Below are 15,511 nucleotides of genomic sequence, written 5' to 3'. Positions count from 1 at the left end.
TTTATTTTCTAAGAATCAATATATTTTCTTCCTTTGAAATAAATACAAACCAGTTTGAAAGGTGGGGGAATCTATGGGAAAAAGGGAAGTGGGGACAGGCCCCAGTCTTTTTTAGTACCAAATGACTCTGGCGCGACCCGGAAACGCAGTTACAAATGAGAATAATTTAAATTCTCCGCTAATTACAGTATTTACAACAGCAGGGGAGGGGGTCACCTAGTGCCCCTCTTCCAGGCTGGACAGACATTAATCCCACTGCTAGGCTGGGCAGATGCCCGCTCACCTCACCACCTGCGGGGGGCCTCAGGCCACTAGGCAGTTACAGATTCTCCCGGAACAAGCAGAGCAGGCAGAGGTGGTGGGATGGCCAGTTTTATGCAGTGTCCTAACCTTGGCCCACCATCCTGCACTACAATGCTGTGAGGTCTCTGGAGCTTTCTGGCCAGTGGGACCTCCCCTCTCCTTGCACAGAGCCACTATGGGCCCTTGGAGTGTTCTGTACAGTCCAGCTGCACTCAGGGCGGGAGGGACCTCCCCCACCCAGCTTCCCCTGAGACTGGCCCCAAGACCAGGAATGAGTCAGTGCAGAGGCCGGTGCCACTCCAGGACAGTGAGCAAAGGGGGAGGAGAGAGGTGGCAGGGCACTGTAGGTTGGGCTGTGCTGGGCATTATCAGTCACTATCACTGGTCTCACTGCTCTGCTCGCCCTGCACCTTGCTGCGGTGCTGCAGAGCCCTGTGGTAGGCAATCTGCACTGACTTCCGGATGTTGGATTTGCGGCCCTCCAGCATCTTTTCCTTGTCGAGGTCCTGGTTCACGCCCAAAGGAACCAGCTTAGTTCTTGGCAGCCACTGCCTGTAGGACAAGGTGAGGGTCACATAAGTCATCTCTGGGAAAGCGACAAGCAGCAGCCTTCATCACACACTCATTCAAAAACACCTCTTGAGTGCCCACTCTGAGCCAGGCTCTCGTGGGCAGTGGGGTTACTGAGACTAAGAGAAATAATCCCTGCCCTCAAGGAATGGCTCATAATCTAGTGATGAAAAGAGTCCAGCCAAAAGACCTACTATGGGGTAACAACAGGGTATTTCTGAGTGCAAAATAGGCAGAGCCATAACCTAACCTGAAACAGGTACCCTGTCCCATAGGCTCCTGGCAGACTTGACATTAAATATCCTCTGCAGACAATGCACAAAAACATATTACCCACATGTGACAGAACAGAGACTCAGGCGTGAACATTCATGCCTGTTTTATCTCCATCTAGTCACCATGAAGGCAGAGGTAGGAAAATGAAGTCTAGAAGCCATCTAAATCTGGGTGGGGAGCACACTTGTCACAGTCACTAATGGCCCTTTGACATCTAGCTACAGCTGGTTGTCAGCCTCTGCCCACTCAGACTCATGGTCAACACAACCCTTCTGCTCAAAGATCTAAATCCCTCCCCCTCTGATTTGTGATAGCCCAGTCTGTCTGTTGCTGGAATTTCCTGGCAGCCTGCCCCTATACCCAGGGTTGCATCTGTGGCTGTGAGTCACACCAGATGCTTCCCTCCTCCCTTACCAGGTTCGCTTGTTGTCAAAGAAGAGGACGAGGTAGAGATGCTCTCGGGCTTCCTGGGTCATCTGCTCCCCAAGTTTCAGCACCTCCAGTGGGGGCACAGGGATGGGAACCCCATGGTGGAACATACCTTCCCGGGGCATCTTTGGATCAATTATCTGAGGGTGTAATAAGACCTTTGTTTGGTTCAGTCCCCTTCTTCTGCACAGCTTATACTACCTAAGAATTGGGAGCTATCTCTAAAGTGGGGACAGAGAAAGGTTATTATGCCACAAGGCTGCAATGCTGACCCTTGGCTGCTTCTAATGATGAACTATTTGAGACCCCAGGGTGCAATGGGAAGGAAAAAGGAGACATGGAACAACTAACCAGGAACCTCTTAAGTGTCTATCTGCCAAAGACCCTTGTTCTCTGCAGTACAAACTGTGTCTGCCAGCTGGTGTTGGGAGACAAGGGGTATGATAAGAAAAGGGGAAGCCTACCAGAGCTGGGTATGATGGATACCCTCGGCATTTGGCCCACACCAGGTCCAGAGCATCCAGGGGCGAGTCCTCATCCTCTGACAGCCAGCCAGCTCCCCGTCCCAGACTCTTCCTTACCACTTCACAGGAATGGGAGAGAGGAGGCGGATCAGCAGCCAGGGGGCTGGCAAGGCCCTGACACTGGGCCCCCGGCATCCCTGGCCTTGGGTGAGGGTACTTACTGCTGTGGCCCACGCCGCGGCCAGTGCCCACGGAGTAGGCCTCATTCTCAGTGCCTGAGGTATCTTCACTGCTATCTTCCGGGAATGTGCCCCGAGAGAAGGAGGGCTTGCCCCGGCCTTGTTTTGAGGGTGTTGTGCTATGGATAAGACAATAAGAACTCAGCTTAAAGGAGGGGAAGAGTAGGTAATGGCATGGTAGACGTCCTCTCTTTAAACTGGTCCCCGGGGTCCAAGAATCATTGAAAGCTGAGGTCACTTGAAAAATTTCAAACCCAAATGCCTTCAAAGGGTTGGCAGTGACATAATGGACATGGGCTGGATTTAGCTGTGGTAGTGATGAATACACCCCGTCTAAAGGAAGCACTAGCTAGATTTACCAGATCTGATTTTTAAAGAGAATACAGACACTAGGAATTTTACGTGGTAGTACTAGATTCATTTTTTTAAAAACACCATGCTGGTCGAACAAAGTATGTATGCAGGCCAAATCCAGGCCCCAAGGCATCAGTTTATACTCTGCTCTATGTCAGCTTAACCCAGGATGGTTCCCATATTCCATTACGGTGACATTCTTATATATGCCATTTATTTTGCAGAGAACCTTGGGTCTGAGCCATCTTAATCTAGGCTGAGGTGGCTGCCACCCCACTTCCCATTGGGAAACCTGGAAGGGGATCCTGCAGACAGGCCTTGATCTGGAGGGCTGGTACCTGGTTCGGTCGGAGGCAGCGCTACTGCTGCTACTGCTGCTGGACTCAGAGTCAGAGCTGCTCCGGGGAAGGCTGCAGTCATTACGATATACCAAGAAACTCTTCTTCACTGGCTGATTTCCACCGCTGAAGCCATTGGCTGGTAAGTCTTGGTTGGCGGGAGGGGGAGGAGGGAAGGAATCCGTCAGGAAGATGTAGATCAGAGATGGCATGGGGGTAAGGGGGACTAGGAGCTTAGTTAGCTTTCCCTTCTATGCTGGAATATTCCTCCAACTATGGTCAACAGAGCCAACTCTGGGCAGTGTCTGCCACAGTTGGCCATAGTCCTGCCCCACCCCTTGTACTTCCCTTGGCAGTTACTGGCCTTAAGACACAAATGGCTTAAAGGGCAGGAAATCCCCAAGGAGGGGGAGAAGAGAAAAAGTGAAGTGATATAATGGAGGGGATCCTGGACAGGAATCTAGCTGGGTCAGTGTTTCTGGACTTCAGTTTCCCCATCTGTAAAATGAGGGGACTGAATTAAAGGATCCCTAAGGGCGCTTCCAGCTCTGATATATTTTGGGCAAATGAAGGGATAGGTGAGAGTTATGTTGGGGATGATGGCAGCTTAGCTCACTCTCTTGGGGCAGGGGTGCTGGGTGATGGTGAGGCTCACCCATTGGGGGGTCTTCTGTGGATTTATCACTGTCGCTGTCTGAGCTCGAACTGGGCCGGGGGCTCCTACCCCGCTTGCGCTGACGTAAGGAGCCCATGATGGGGAGCTGGGGGGGCCCCACAGGACTGCCTCCGTGGCTGGGGGTCATCTGGCTCTCCCGGTTTTTGGGGGGCCGGCCCGGCCTCTTGGGCGGTCCAGCTGTCTTCGGGTTCTTTTTGGAGAACAGAACTGAGGTTCTCCTGCCCACCTCATGTGCGGGGGTTGAGGACATGTTGGGACCCAGGCCTGGAGCAGAGAAAGAGAGAAGGAGAGTTGGTAAGGGGCCTGATGTGGGAAGGGTAGATGCCCAGGGTATGCCCTGGATCTGTAGGACCATTACTTCAGCTAGAGTTGGGAGATGATCTAGGGGGTATGGAATTGGGAACATCATCTCTTATACAAATAGCCAGAGAGGCAGCTGAGAGGTCCCTGTATGGGGAATGAGGGAGAAAGTACAGCTAGCTGTGTAGGAGAAACCTCTGCCTGGGGAATGGCAGGGGCTGAATGTGTGCTGCAGAGTCAAGTCTGGCTTGCTTTTGGAGTCCACCTTGCTAGGGGGTTCAGACCTTTGCTTGTCTCCTGGCTGCTGCTCTCCTCAGCGGCACTGTCTGTCTGCCCATCCTTGTCACAGGCTGCTGGGTGAGGTGTCAGGCTGCCCCGGCTCGTGGGTCCGTGCCGCTCAGGCCCATCCCTTCCAGTTTCCCGCTGGTGGGCAAGCTTTCGCCGCAGTGCTGTCATCTCTTTCTTGATCATCTTTGCACGCCGTGAACGGCCCACACTCTGCTTGCTGGCATTCACCTCATCCAGCCGCTCCAGCAACAGCTTTAGCTGCTCTTCTACTGGCAGGTGCTTCTGGTTCTCCAGCAGGACCAGCCGCTCTTCCTCTGCTGCTAGGGATGGACATGGGGGTTGGGGAAAGGTCAGACTCAGTGCAGCCCTCTGGGCCTCCTGAACCTGGGAGGCAGCAAGAAACCACTCTTTTCCCCTGGGCTTCTCACCAGGAACAGCTGTATAATAGCAGCACCAAGATGTGGGATGGCGGGCACTGCTATCCATTCACCCAGTCTGGCTTCTTGGGGAGCATTCCTGGGGATAGCTTGCCACTGCTCAGCCTACCTACTTCCTGCCTACACTGCCTGTTCCCGGTAGGGGACTTTTGGAAAGCTGTTCATCCCTGGCATTGGCCTCTATGTGTGTAGCATGACTTATCACCCACCATCTTCAACGTGTTGTGGGGCTTCATCTCCAGCCAGGTTGTGGGGGATATGCATGCCCGTCTCAAAGTCAATGCCCATTTTTTCTGCCTGGCGCCGGGCCTGGCGGAGCACAGCGCCACCCTGTTCGCGGAGCCGCACTGCTGCCCGGTAGAAGATGGTATCCTTGGCGTTATACTTGAGGCAGTTGCTGACGATAAGGTTGAAGTCCTCCTCAAAATCATCAAAGTTCAGGTAGCGGTAAGCCTCCAAGTTCTGCTTCATGGTGAAAAAGTCCATGGGCTTTTTGATGTGATCTAGGTAGTCAGGTACCTGGAGAGTAGGACAGGTGTGGCTAAGTGGAAATATGCTCCTCATTGCCCCTGAACCCTTGCTCCTAACACCCCCACCCTCTGAAATGCATCCAGCAATCTCCTCCCACCACAGTTAGAGGCAGGCATATAACACAGGGGAAAAGAAAGCTGGATTCTAGTCTTGACTTTACCAGTCACAAGCTGTGTGACCATGGCAAGTCTCTTAACCTCTGTGGGCCTTCTCTTTCTCGCCTAGAAAACGGTGATGAAATTACAGTCAAATTTACTTCCTACAGCCATCTGAGGCTTCAGTAAGAAAATGGCTACGGCAATCCTCTGGAAAGAACACCATCTTGCATTCCTATAGTTCTTTTTACCTATCATTAAGACTTTTAAGAAGGCTACTGCCTCAGGCCTCTCATTTTATACCTTTTAGAGAGAAGAGTCTGCCAGTCAGGACCTAGGGCTTCAGAGCTGGTTCTTTAGGTGCTGAGCCTTCTAAAGTCTCCGTTCTAGGGTTCAGCACCCCGAAAGTGTCTTCCTGCCCTGGGATTATTCATTTGGCAGACTCAGTCCCTGCCTCTGGGGAAGGAGTGCAGATTGCCTCCCATTCTGGGCCCTTGGGATATGACAGGGACAAGACAGAGTCCAGGTGATGCATATGGCTCCAGTTCATCCTGGAGCCCCAGAGCCACCAGCCCCTCTCTTCATGGTCCCCTCCTAGTCCCTGGCCCAGACCTGCAGCAGGGGTCCAACTGGGAGAGGAACAGAAAGAAGGTGGAGTGAGGGGAAGGGATTCTTACTTCGTCCAATTCGGTTACCTCAGACAGAGGGACCGGCTCGCTGAAGATATTGCCTGTGTCCTTTTCTTGGAGCTGCTCCAAAGTTTTGCGAAGAAGGATGAGGAAAGGGGTCAGCTGCATCTCCATGGCGATCTGCTGGACCTTGATCTGACACACATAAAGGCCCAATCAGCCAGGCCAGTGCCAGTCCCTTGGCAGAGGTCTGAGGGGATGGCAGCAGCTGGTTTGGGACATTGCCTTCCTTCTCCAGCCGACAGCTGGGTGTACTCACTCGAGTGAACTTATAAAAAGGCCCATCTATTCTGGCTGGCCTTTCCTTTCCTTGAACTTCCAGTGCCAGCTACCTATATCACATAATCTAGGGTCTCTTTCATACTCTTCTGTGACATTGTTTGTAGTGAGCTAAAGAACACACTGGGAGCCAGGAAACCTGACTCCAGCATCAGCCCTGTTACTTTCTGGCCAGGGGATACATGCTCTTCCTCGTCCCAGGACTGCTTTTTCTTATGTAAGATAGAGTTGGCCGAGGAGCACTCACCGTCTCCCTTTTGAGTTTCTCCCGCTTGCGGATAAGCTCCACCAACAGCCGAGCTCGCTCCAGGTCATGCCGGAGTCGCTGCCAAGACTTGAGCTGTTCTTTGAGGGCCCAGTTCTTATCCTCAGAATCTCTCTGTAGAGGCAAAAAGGAGATCAGGAGATGATGAGGGAGCCAGAAGAAAGGCCAAAAAGAGGAGAGCCCAGGAAGCCTGGGTCAAGGGCAGTTAAAGCTTAAAGAGGGAGCACAGTCATTTATTGGCAGGCTTGCTAGCTAAAGTGGGAGTTCCTCAACATATGTGACCCCAGGCCTGGTACAGAATCAATGCTTGGTATATGCTTGTTGAGTGAATGGATGAATGAACACACAGGAACAGTGCCCTTCTTGTGAGCAGATAATCTATAAGGATTTCATCCTGAGCCTGGTTTGAGGTCTAGCTTAAAGGAGGAAATAGCCTAAGTCCTCGGACGCTGAAAGCAGTAGTCACAAATCTCAGTCCTTGTGTTCCTGGCCCTCCCAGAGCCCACAGGGAATCTGATACAGTACCCCAACTTGGTCACAATTCCTCTGAGACTGCAGGTGTGTCTGTAGACGACGTAGCAGTGGGACTCCATTTCGGGACTGCCGTTTCAGCGTCCAGTAGCTGTGTAACCTCTGCATAAACTGGCTCTTCCTTTGGATGGTCAGGCGGTTGGTGATTTTACTGAGTCTGGAAAGTGGGGAATAAAGAGAAAAACCCACTGAGCCATGCTTTTCTTAAGCAGAACAGGGGTCTCTGGCTAGGGAAAATTCCTGAATGGGGCTGAATCGGGAATAAGTCTATCGTCAAAAAGGCCCGACACTTGGCTTAATGCAAAGAAGAGCAAATGGTACCAGACAAGAAGCCAAGCTCCCAGCATGAAGCCAGATCCCAACCTTGTTCACGAATTTGGGTGGGGGAGGGATATCAGGAAGCTTGGCCCCTAAGAATGCTCTTGTCACTGCAGCCTGGAGTATTATTTGACCCTGGAGAACCTGCTCAGATTGAGCCTTGGCAGGTTTTAGGACAAAGTACAATTGTAAAGCAGTAAACTATAGAAAATCAACTAGATAGCACAAGAGAGTTAAAAATAACTAATGATGGAGCCCTCATCTGGAGTTATTAGGGGCAGTGACCACTTTGCAACTTCTTAAGCATTTCCTTCCCCATTTTTCGTTCCCTTTCTCCCTTCCGGGTCAGACCATTTCTGCTACTATGGCTGGTTGCTACTCCATCTTCTTTCTTCCTAACTTAAACCAAACCATCAAAATGAACGGCAGCTGGAAACACTTACTGGATCTACCAGATAAAAGTTGACATTTCTGGCTCCTAATGTAAAAGTGAGGTGACCTGCTAGAGCTAACTTCTTTTGGAATGTGGTGTGATTTTTGTTTTTTGTTTTTTTTTTTAACATCTTTATAGCTCCTGTTAAGATAACCGAGCCCTGTCACTCCACTCAGGACTATCCATCTCTATGCAGGCTTCTTCTTTCCTTACCAGCCTATCCATCCACTCCCCACATACCTGTGTGGTGGGATGCAAGGCACTGACACCACAGGTGCTGCTGCCCGCTTCTCTGCCAGGATCTTCCTTGCCTTCTTCATCTTGATCCGGGACTTGGCCTTGGCCTTCTTGACCTTCTCTGAGCTCCAACTCTTTCCCTCATCCTCCTCCTCCTCCTCATCCTCCTCACCCTCACTGTGGGACAGGGCAGGCAGGCGGCGTGCTGAGCCCGGGGGTGTGTGGATGTCACAGTAGGCTGTCTTGCGGACGCTGAAAGAGGTGCCATTGGCACCCGTCTCCCGCACAGGCTCCATCTTCATGTAAAGGCCAGCCTGCTGGGCACATGTCACGTGGAAGGCTGTGTAGCAGTTGGCCTTATGGCACTGGATGCAGGCTCCTGAGCCCCGCTGTTTACAAATATAACAGGTCAACTTCCAGCGAGCTGGCGGGATGTGCTCAATGCTGTCGATAGGCTCCAGGAAGACTGTGTTGGCAAAGCAGACTTCAGGGATCCACAGGGCACACACCACATGGGCCCAGCGCCCGTCATCTGTCTGCTTGAAGGCACCACCCTTGTTGGGGCACAGGGCACAGTCCACAGCGCGGGAGGGTGACTGGAGGCAGCGGCGGCATAGCCACTGGCCCTCAGGGATGTAGGGGACACCATAGCACTCTTGGTGCACAGCCAGGTTGCACATGTCACAGAACAGAATGACATTGCTGTTCTGGCACTCACCATCATTGCAGATACAGCACACGGCATCCTCATCCACTAGTGCATTGGGGTCACCTTTATTGTGGCTTTCAAAGTAGGACTCCTTCTCCAGCCGATCCATTAAGTACTCAAAGATTTCCTGTGGGATGGGACTCACACCCTCGGTCTTCCGCCGCTCGTTCATGATATCCAACCAGATGTAGTCCTCCTCATCCATGTCATACTCTACTTCCTCATCCAGCTCCTCTGCCGACTTCTCAATGTACCTGCAGTGCACATAGGCAGCTCAGCATATGCTTGAGCCTTTCTTCCTTTGAAGACAATGGGCTACAATTGCTGGATACTTACTCAATGCCAGGCCTGTGCCTTTATTTATTACTGTCTCATTCCACTGTAATCTTAACCCCAGGCTTTATAATTATTCTGGTTTTGCATAAAAGGAAACCTAAGGTTTAGTGAGTTAGGAAGCTTGTGTACTAGCTACTACACCACCTCCTCTGAGGTGCACAAGCTCAATCAAACTCCTGAAGGGAGGAGGGTGAGGCAGCTAGGACCTACTGGATTGGTCTGGATGATGGTGCAAAGCGTCTGAAGGAAGGTCCTCATGTGTCACTTGCAAATTATATATCATTTTTAGCACCAGCTGGCAGTGTCCTGAATCAAGCTGCCATGGGCCTTCTGTCAGCTGGTGCAGCTCAGGACTCCCTCAGACTCTAGGTACTGTGTTTGTTCTCTGGATAGCCTTGGAAGATAACAGAACTAAGATTTACTGAGCATTTACTGTTACACATATATTCTCACCATAGCCATAGTATTAATGTTTTTATTGGCCTTATTTTGTCGATGAGGAAGACAAAGCTTTGAGAAGTTAATTAACTGCCCAACGCAAATAGATCATACAACCAGAAGTGGAAAAGCTACAATTCATACTCTACCCTACAGCACTCATTGGACCGGCAGGACTAGAGCCGAGGGCTGCTCCAGGTTCCTGGCACACAGAGCAGGCTCCCCATGCCCCCTGCTATGCTCTAGGTTGCCTGGACTCTGGTATTACAAAGCTACAGGGAGCTACAATGGAAAGAATGGGGCTTTAACTTCTGACAAACATGGATCTAAAGCCTGGCTCTACCACTTTGTGATCTTCAAGTCATTACTGCTCTTTCCTGAACTTCAGTATTATTGATGATAAGATGAGGATGCTACCATTTTCTCCCAAAGACACTTATCAGTATTAAATGGAATTTAAAAAATGAATGGGCTAAATGAAGTTGCACAACATAGCAGGCCCTACATCAATGTTAGTTTCTATCCCTCTCCTCCCCTCTCCCAAAGGGAAGTGGGGTTCTGGATGCTAAGAGCAGGCCAGGTGAGCACAGGCTCTGGAGTCATGCTCTGTATGCCAGTAGGTAAATAAGGTGACCTCCCTGGTCTCTGTTTCCTCATCTGAAAAGTGGTGATGCTAACTTGAACCCATTTCACACAGCTGTTGTGAGCATTAAATGAGTTAATACAGGTAAAGAACTTAGAACAGTACCTGGCATGATGCAAGTACTCAATAAACATTAGCTTTAGTATTAGCTTTTGTACAGCCCTGACCTATCTTGCCTTGTATTCTAACTATTTATGTGTCTAACTCCTCCACTCTAGGCTAGAGGCAAGGACCATGTCTGATTCACTATGCAGAAATAGGCACAGTGTTGTTCATTTCAAAGGCATTTTGGGGGTGGAATGGAGGAGAGAAACTAAAATACTGTGTCTACAGGAAGCAGTTTCCTTCTTAGCCCTTTACTCCTTCCCCAAAGTGACCATAATGTCCTCATCGTTGAAAAAGGGTGTGGCTCAGAGCTTGTATGAACCATCCAGCCACTTCCAGGCCTTTGCACCTATTCTCAACCTTTTCTCTGCCACAACACATGTGACATTACGCGATGGTGCATAACACACTCCCACAGTGTACCCAGATTATAGGCTGTGGCACAGATAGATAATGTAGGCTGCATGTCATGTACAATTCCTGGCACACCAGCCTACACTCCACCCGCTTTCCCCCTCAAGAAAGCATATCAGATGCAAGAAAGAGAAAATGGTGTTCTTAGAGAGATGACCTCAAATCTTCTCAAATTTATATATAAAAAATATCATTTACAGGGGCACCTGTGTGGCTCAGTGGGTTAAGCCTCTGCCTTCAGCTCAGGTCATGATCTCAGGGTCCTGGGATCAAGCACTGCATCAGGCTCTCTGCTCAGCAGGGAGCCTGCTTCTGCCTCTCTCTCTGCCTGCCTCTCTGCTTACCTGTGATCTCTCTCTGTCAAATAAATAAAATCTTTAAAAACTATATATATATATATAATTTACAAAACTTGGACAGTTCTGCTAACAGTAGTAATAAATGACATGGAAAATACTCCCCAGATGATGCAGTGCACCTAGCTAAGAACTGCTTCCCTGGAGAACAAATTTGAACGCCAGGAAGAAAGAGTGAAAAAGCAGAGGGAGGAAGAAATGGGGTGGGATGAACTGGTCTAAACTGCCTATCAGAGCAGAGAGTGCTGAAGAGCCCAGATAGGGGTCTGTGTTTTGGGGGGCGGGCACAGCAGTGAGTGTTAACATAAAAGAGAAGCAGTAGAAAGCCAGAAGGGGGTGGAGCTGGGCTGGACAGTTAAAAGAAGAGAGGAAGAGGAGACTGACTAACATGTGAACAGGGGTGAGACCAAAGTGTCTTACTAGGCCAAATTGCTTGAGTTCCCTCAGGCTTAATTTTATTTTTTTTAGATATATATATATTCCACCCCCCCACAGACTTGATTTTAAAGAACCGAGACTCAGTATACCATCACGATTGCATTTTTTGTAAAAACCACCTTTTATATAAAAACATTTATATAAAAACATTTATAAGAGATCAAGCCTTCTGATTAGCGGACACTGAACACTGTTCCTTAATTTTTCCAAATGCTTTCTTTACCTTGAATGCCAAGACTCAGAAGCTTTACATTTTGTTTTTGTACAATCCTTCAGCTAAGGTTTCTGTGTAGCTTCACCACCACACTGTCCCATCCCTTCATTTTTTACCTTGTGTTAAAGGAATTTAGCTTTATGCCCGTGACTTTGTTAGGAGCCACCGTGACTAATTTTGGAAGGACATGGGATGCCAAAAAAACAATTAAATAAAATAAATAAAAGGGCCAACAGAAGAGTACAAAACATAGGTGATGAAAATGTTGCTTATACATGCTAAAGGATGGGTGACAGTAACAGAATAATGGGGAAATTACCTCTGCAGATTTACCAATTGCTTTCAGGACCTTATAAAATCAGTGTGCCTAGTCTTCTTCCTCTAGGCTGACAAAGGAATATTATACATGCTCTGCAGATCAGGTCATTAGAAAGCCTGAAGCTTTTCTCAAGGCTACACAGTGATGGAGTGGAGGGTCAGCAACCAGACACATGATGTTTTGATACAGTGGAAACAGTATAGCGTTGGAGTCAGAGTAACCTGGATTTGAATCCCAGTTCAAATCCACTAACATGTGACTTTGGGTCCCCTTTCTGGACTGTGGGCTCCTCATCTGCGAAATGAGAAAAATACCTGCCTGAGAGAATTGTGAGAATAAAATGGAAGGGATGGCTGTAAAGTACCCAGTGCAGGGCCTGGCATGTGGCAGTACATAGTAAGTGCCACCATCATTAGCTGGGGCACTATTCTTCTTATTGCCTGGACAGGACCAGTGTGCTTCTGCTACCCTTTATCTCTGCCACTCTCCTCTCTGGTGCCCATTACCTCTCCAGCTCCTAAGCCCTGCTTGAACAGTTTTCCAGAATGGGCAGGTAGAGGTAGCCTTACCGGTAATAGGAAGTTGGCCGGGGCGGGGCATCCGGGGTGTCCTGCTCCAACTCCCGGTATACCACCTCTGGCAGCTTGGGAGTGGTGCTCACAGAAGCATTATGGTGATGGTGATGGTTGGAGTCCTTGCGCTTCTCCTTATTCTTATGCTTGCCTGACTTGGGAGTAGCAGCCGGTGTCTCAGTGTTCTCCTTATTGCTGCCATTCTCAGGAGCCTCCTCAGGGGCCTCCTCATCCTCTGACACCACATCCAGGTTGTCAAAAATGCTAATGCGGTGGACACGGCCATGCAGGTCCACCTCCACCATGCGTTGGGCCTGTGCGTAGCTCATCACCTCACGGCCCGGTGACTGGGATACCTCTGAGGGGCTGGGTGACTGCTTGTTGGCTGGGCGTGATTGGCGCCCCTTCTTCTTGTGCTTACGGAGTGGAGTCTGCTGGGGGGGCGGTGGGTTGTCGTGGTCATAGTGATATAGATGGTACTCGATACCACTGTAACTCTTGTAGACCTTGCGGCAGGTCTCCACAGGGCATTCATACGGTGGCTTAGTTGCCCGCAAGTTGTGGCAGAAAGTCTTCACATCAAAGTCCACCCCCATGCTGTCACATCTAGAATGTACAGATCAGTTAGCATAGGCCTGAGGACAAGCTCCTGGCCATCCACTCTATTCTCTCCAGCCCTCCTTCTCCTCAAGGGGCCTGGCCAGCTCACCTCTACAGTGACTTCAAATACCATCAGCTCTACACTATGGCCACAGTCTGGACCTCATCACCTCCTGCCTGATCATCCTGCCCTATATCTCGACTCTTCTAGCCTAATCTCACATAATGTGGCCAGAGTAGGAACAATCACATCAGTCTTTTGCTTTAAAACTTCCTGATGCTCCCCACTTATTTCAGGATAATATCCAAATTCCCTATGATGACATTCAAGGTACTCCTTTCATTTTCTGGCCCTAGTCCTCCTTTCCAGACTCTTCTCACTAGTTACAGCTGTGCTTCTGTATACCCAGGACAACTTGCCATTCCCTGAATGTTATAACGTCTCATTCCTGCAAGATGATCTCTATTTGAAATGGCTTCCATCCTGACTGGCGAGCTCCTACTCATTCTTCAAAACCCAACTCAAATACCACTTCTTGTTATGATCTGTCTTTCCCATGGGGAGCTATGTTTCTACAGCATTCCATTCTCATCATCCCATCATAGTTGCATGGCACTTACCACACTGGAAGTTCTTTGTTTCCTCCCACTAGACTAGGTGCTATGCGGTGCAGACATCAGAGCCTGCCCACCTCTATATATCCTCAGTACCTGGCATGTAGTGGACACTCAGTTTTTGGCATATGAATGAAGAACTTATTGAATAAATAGCTAAATGAGAGGATCATCAGATTTGGAGCTGACAGATGGATGAAGGCTAGTGTTAACCCATATGGAAGCTTGCTTGAATGGGCAGCCTGCAATTTAATCCTGGGCACCAGCAGAAATCATTCCATTACAGAAACAAGCAGTTCATTTCTGAGGTGTTTAGGGGAAGGCTATGCCCTGGCCCTGGCTCTGGGAGAGGTATCAGACCCTGACCCTGGGAATGATACTAGGTACTAAGGGTACAAATAGGAACATGACAATCTAGGCACACTCAGCTCCATGATGGTCCTCAGGGCCTTCCCCTTCCTCCTCTCCAGTGTTCCTGGGTGAGTAGTGACAGCCGATGGCATCAGCCCCCAGGAAGCCCAGCTTGGTCAGAGATTGCCCCAGTTTCTCCAGGCCTAGTTGAGTTCAACAATTCAGCTAGGGTATTGGCATCATTCCAGGCAAAGCAACCCTGAGCTCCCAGACAGTGACCCCTCTTGGCCTCTCTCCAGCTACTTAGCCAAGCCAAGTGGGCTGCTCCAGTCTCTGTCAAAGCCCCTGACTTCTGCACTGGTAAAACTACTCCAACTTTTACTTCCTTTACCTGCAGCTGTGTCTTTAAACACAAACCAATCAGAGGAACAAGCAAGCTCTTCCTTTTCAGTGATGGGTCCCTGGTGTATGCTGCTGCTCTGTGGCCCTGGCTCTCAAAGTAGCACAGAACCCCGGGCAGATGTCCCGCTGGGAATAAGCGCCAGAGGCACACGGGTGGAGACAAGAACTTAGACTGGAAGCCCGTGAGGAAGCCCCAGGGCCCACAGGGGTATGGCGGCAGAGCTCAGGGGGCTGGAGGAAGTAGAGGGCGGGGGCCGGAGCGATCAGGCCCGGCCCAGGCGGTGCCCGCAGCCCTCTCCCGGATGCGGCGACGTTTCCCTTTTGTCGAAGTGTAACATGTTAAACAAGGCTCTCCTCCTGCTATTGGCCCAGGCAACCGTGGAAGATACTCTGTTGCCCTGGGACGCGGGCTGGGAGCTAATGCACTGTCAGTTCTCCCGGCTGGAGTAGCCCAAGGGGCAGCCGGGCCAGGCAGCTCAGTGCACGCCCCACGAAAGTAGTCTAGTCCTCTCGCGTTGGCCACTCCCGCCCTGGTCCCAGGCCCGCACTTACCGGCCACCTCGAGTCCGGGCTCATCGCCGGGGGCGCCCGCCGGGGCTCCGACCCCACTTGGGGAGGCCGGCGGGGAAAGACGGGCCGGGGAGAGAGAGCCCCAACTCCGGAGACCTTAGATCTCGCCACCCCGGCCCCCTGCCGCCCCACGCTCTGGCCCCGGCTCCCCGGGATTCCCGCGCTGACCCCTGCCGCTCCCGGTCCCGCCGGCGCCCTGGTGTCTCAAGTCTGTCGGCCGCCGCGCGTTTCGAAAGCCACTAGGTTGTCCGGCCTCGGGACCCGACACCGCCGAAACAATGGAGCCTCCCGGAGGCAGCGCGGGGACGGCGGCGGCGAAGACCGTGGCGGCAAAGGCAGTGGCAGCGGCGGCGGCGGCAGCGGCGGCGACGGCGTCT

The 15,511-nt window shown here is 50.8% G+C and overlaps 1 protein-coding gene across 9 annotated transcripts; it reads right to left on the bottom strand.

The window, feature by feature from the left end:
* Window positions 1–15,511, bottom strand: BRPF1 (bromodomain and PHD finger containing 1). 9 transcript variants are annotated; one of them, XM_059390246.1, is made up of 14 exons: window positions 15,117–15,498; window positions 12,594–13,202; window positions 8,056–9,015; window positions 7,059–7,221; window positions 6,516–6,647; window positions 5,978–6,124; window positions 4,884–5,193; window positions 4,234–4,557; window positions 3,629–3,913; window positions 2,974–3,121; window positions 2,264–2,400; window positions 2,043–2,161; window positions 1,564–1,718; window positions 1–855 (listed from the first exon to the last, which is right to left on the bottom strand). In XM_059390246.1, exons 2-14 carry the CDS (start codon window positions 13,190–13,192, stop codon window positions 672–674), a joined length of 3,663 nt encoding a protein of 1,220 aa, XP_059246229.1. In that variant the 5' UTR covers window positions 13,193–13,202; window positions 15,117–15,498; the 3' UTR covers window positions 1–671. The 9 variants fall into 9 exon arrangements, with proteins under 9 accessions (XP_059246229.1, XP_059246230.1, XP_059246231.1 ...); XM_059390247.1 differs by having other exon boundaries at window positions 4,234–4,554; XM_059390248.1 differs by having other exon boundaries at window positions 5,996–6,124.

The sequence above is a fragment of the Mustela nigripes genome, chromosome 2 (genome assembly GCF_022355385.1).
Source record: "Mustela nigripes isolate SB6536 chromosome 2, MUSNIG.SB6536, whole genome shotgun sequence".
Classification (NCBI taxonomy): domain Eukaryota; kingdom Metazoa; phylum Chordata; class Mammalia; order Carnivora; family Mustelidae; genus Mustela; species Mustela nigripes.
The sequence above is the reverse complement of the archived record's forward strand: the minus strand, read 5'-3'. Positions and strand labels throughout refer to the sequence as shown.

Coding starts and splice junctions, on each gene's coding strand:
- BRPF1 (XM_059390244.1), bottom strand. CDS start 13,192: ATGGGGGTGGACTTTGATGTGAAGACTTTCTGCCACAACTTGCGGGCA. Junction 7,222..8,055: donor CCTTGCATCCCACCACACAG/GTATGTGGGGAG, acceptor CCCACTTTCCAG/ACTCAGTAAAATCACCAACC. Junction 5,194..5,995: donor AGCCGGTCCCTCTGTCTGAG/GTAACCGAATTG, acceptor CCTACTCTCCAG/GTACCTGACTACCTAGATCA.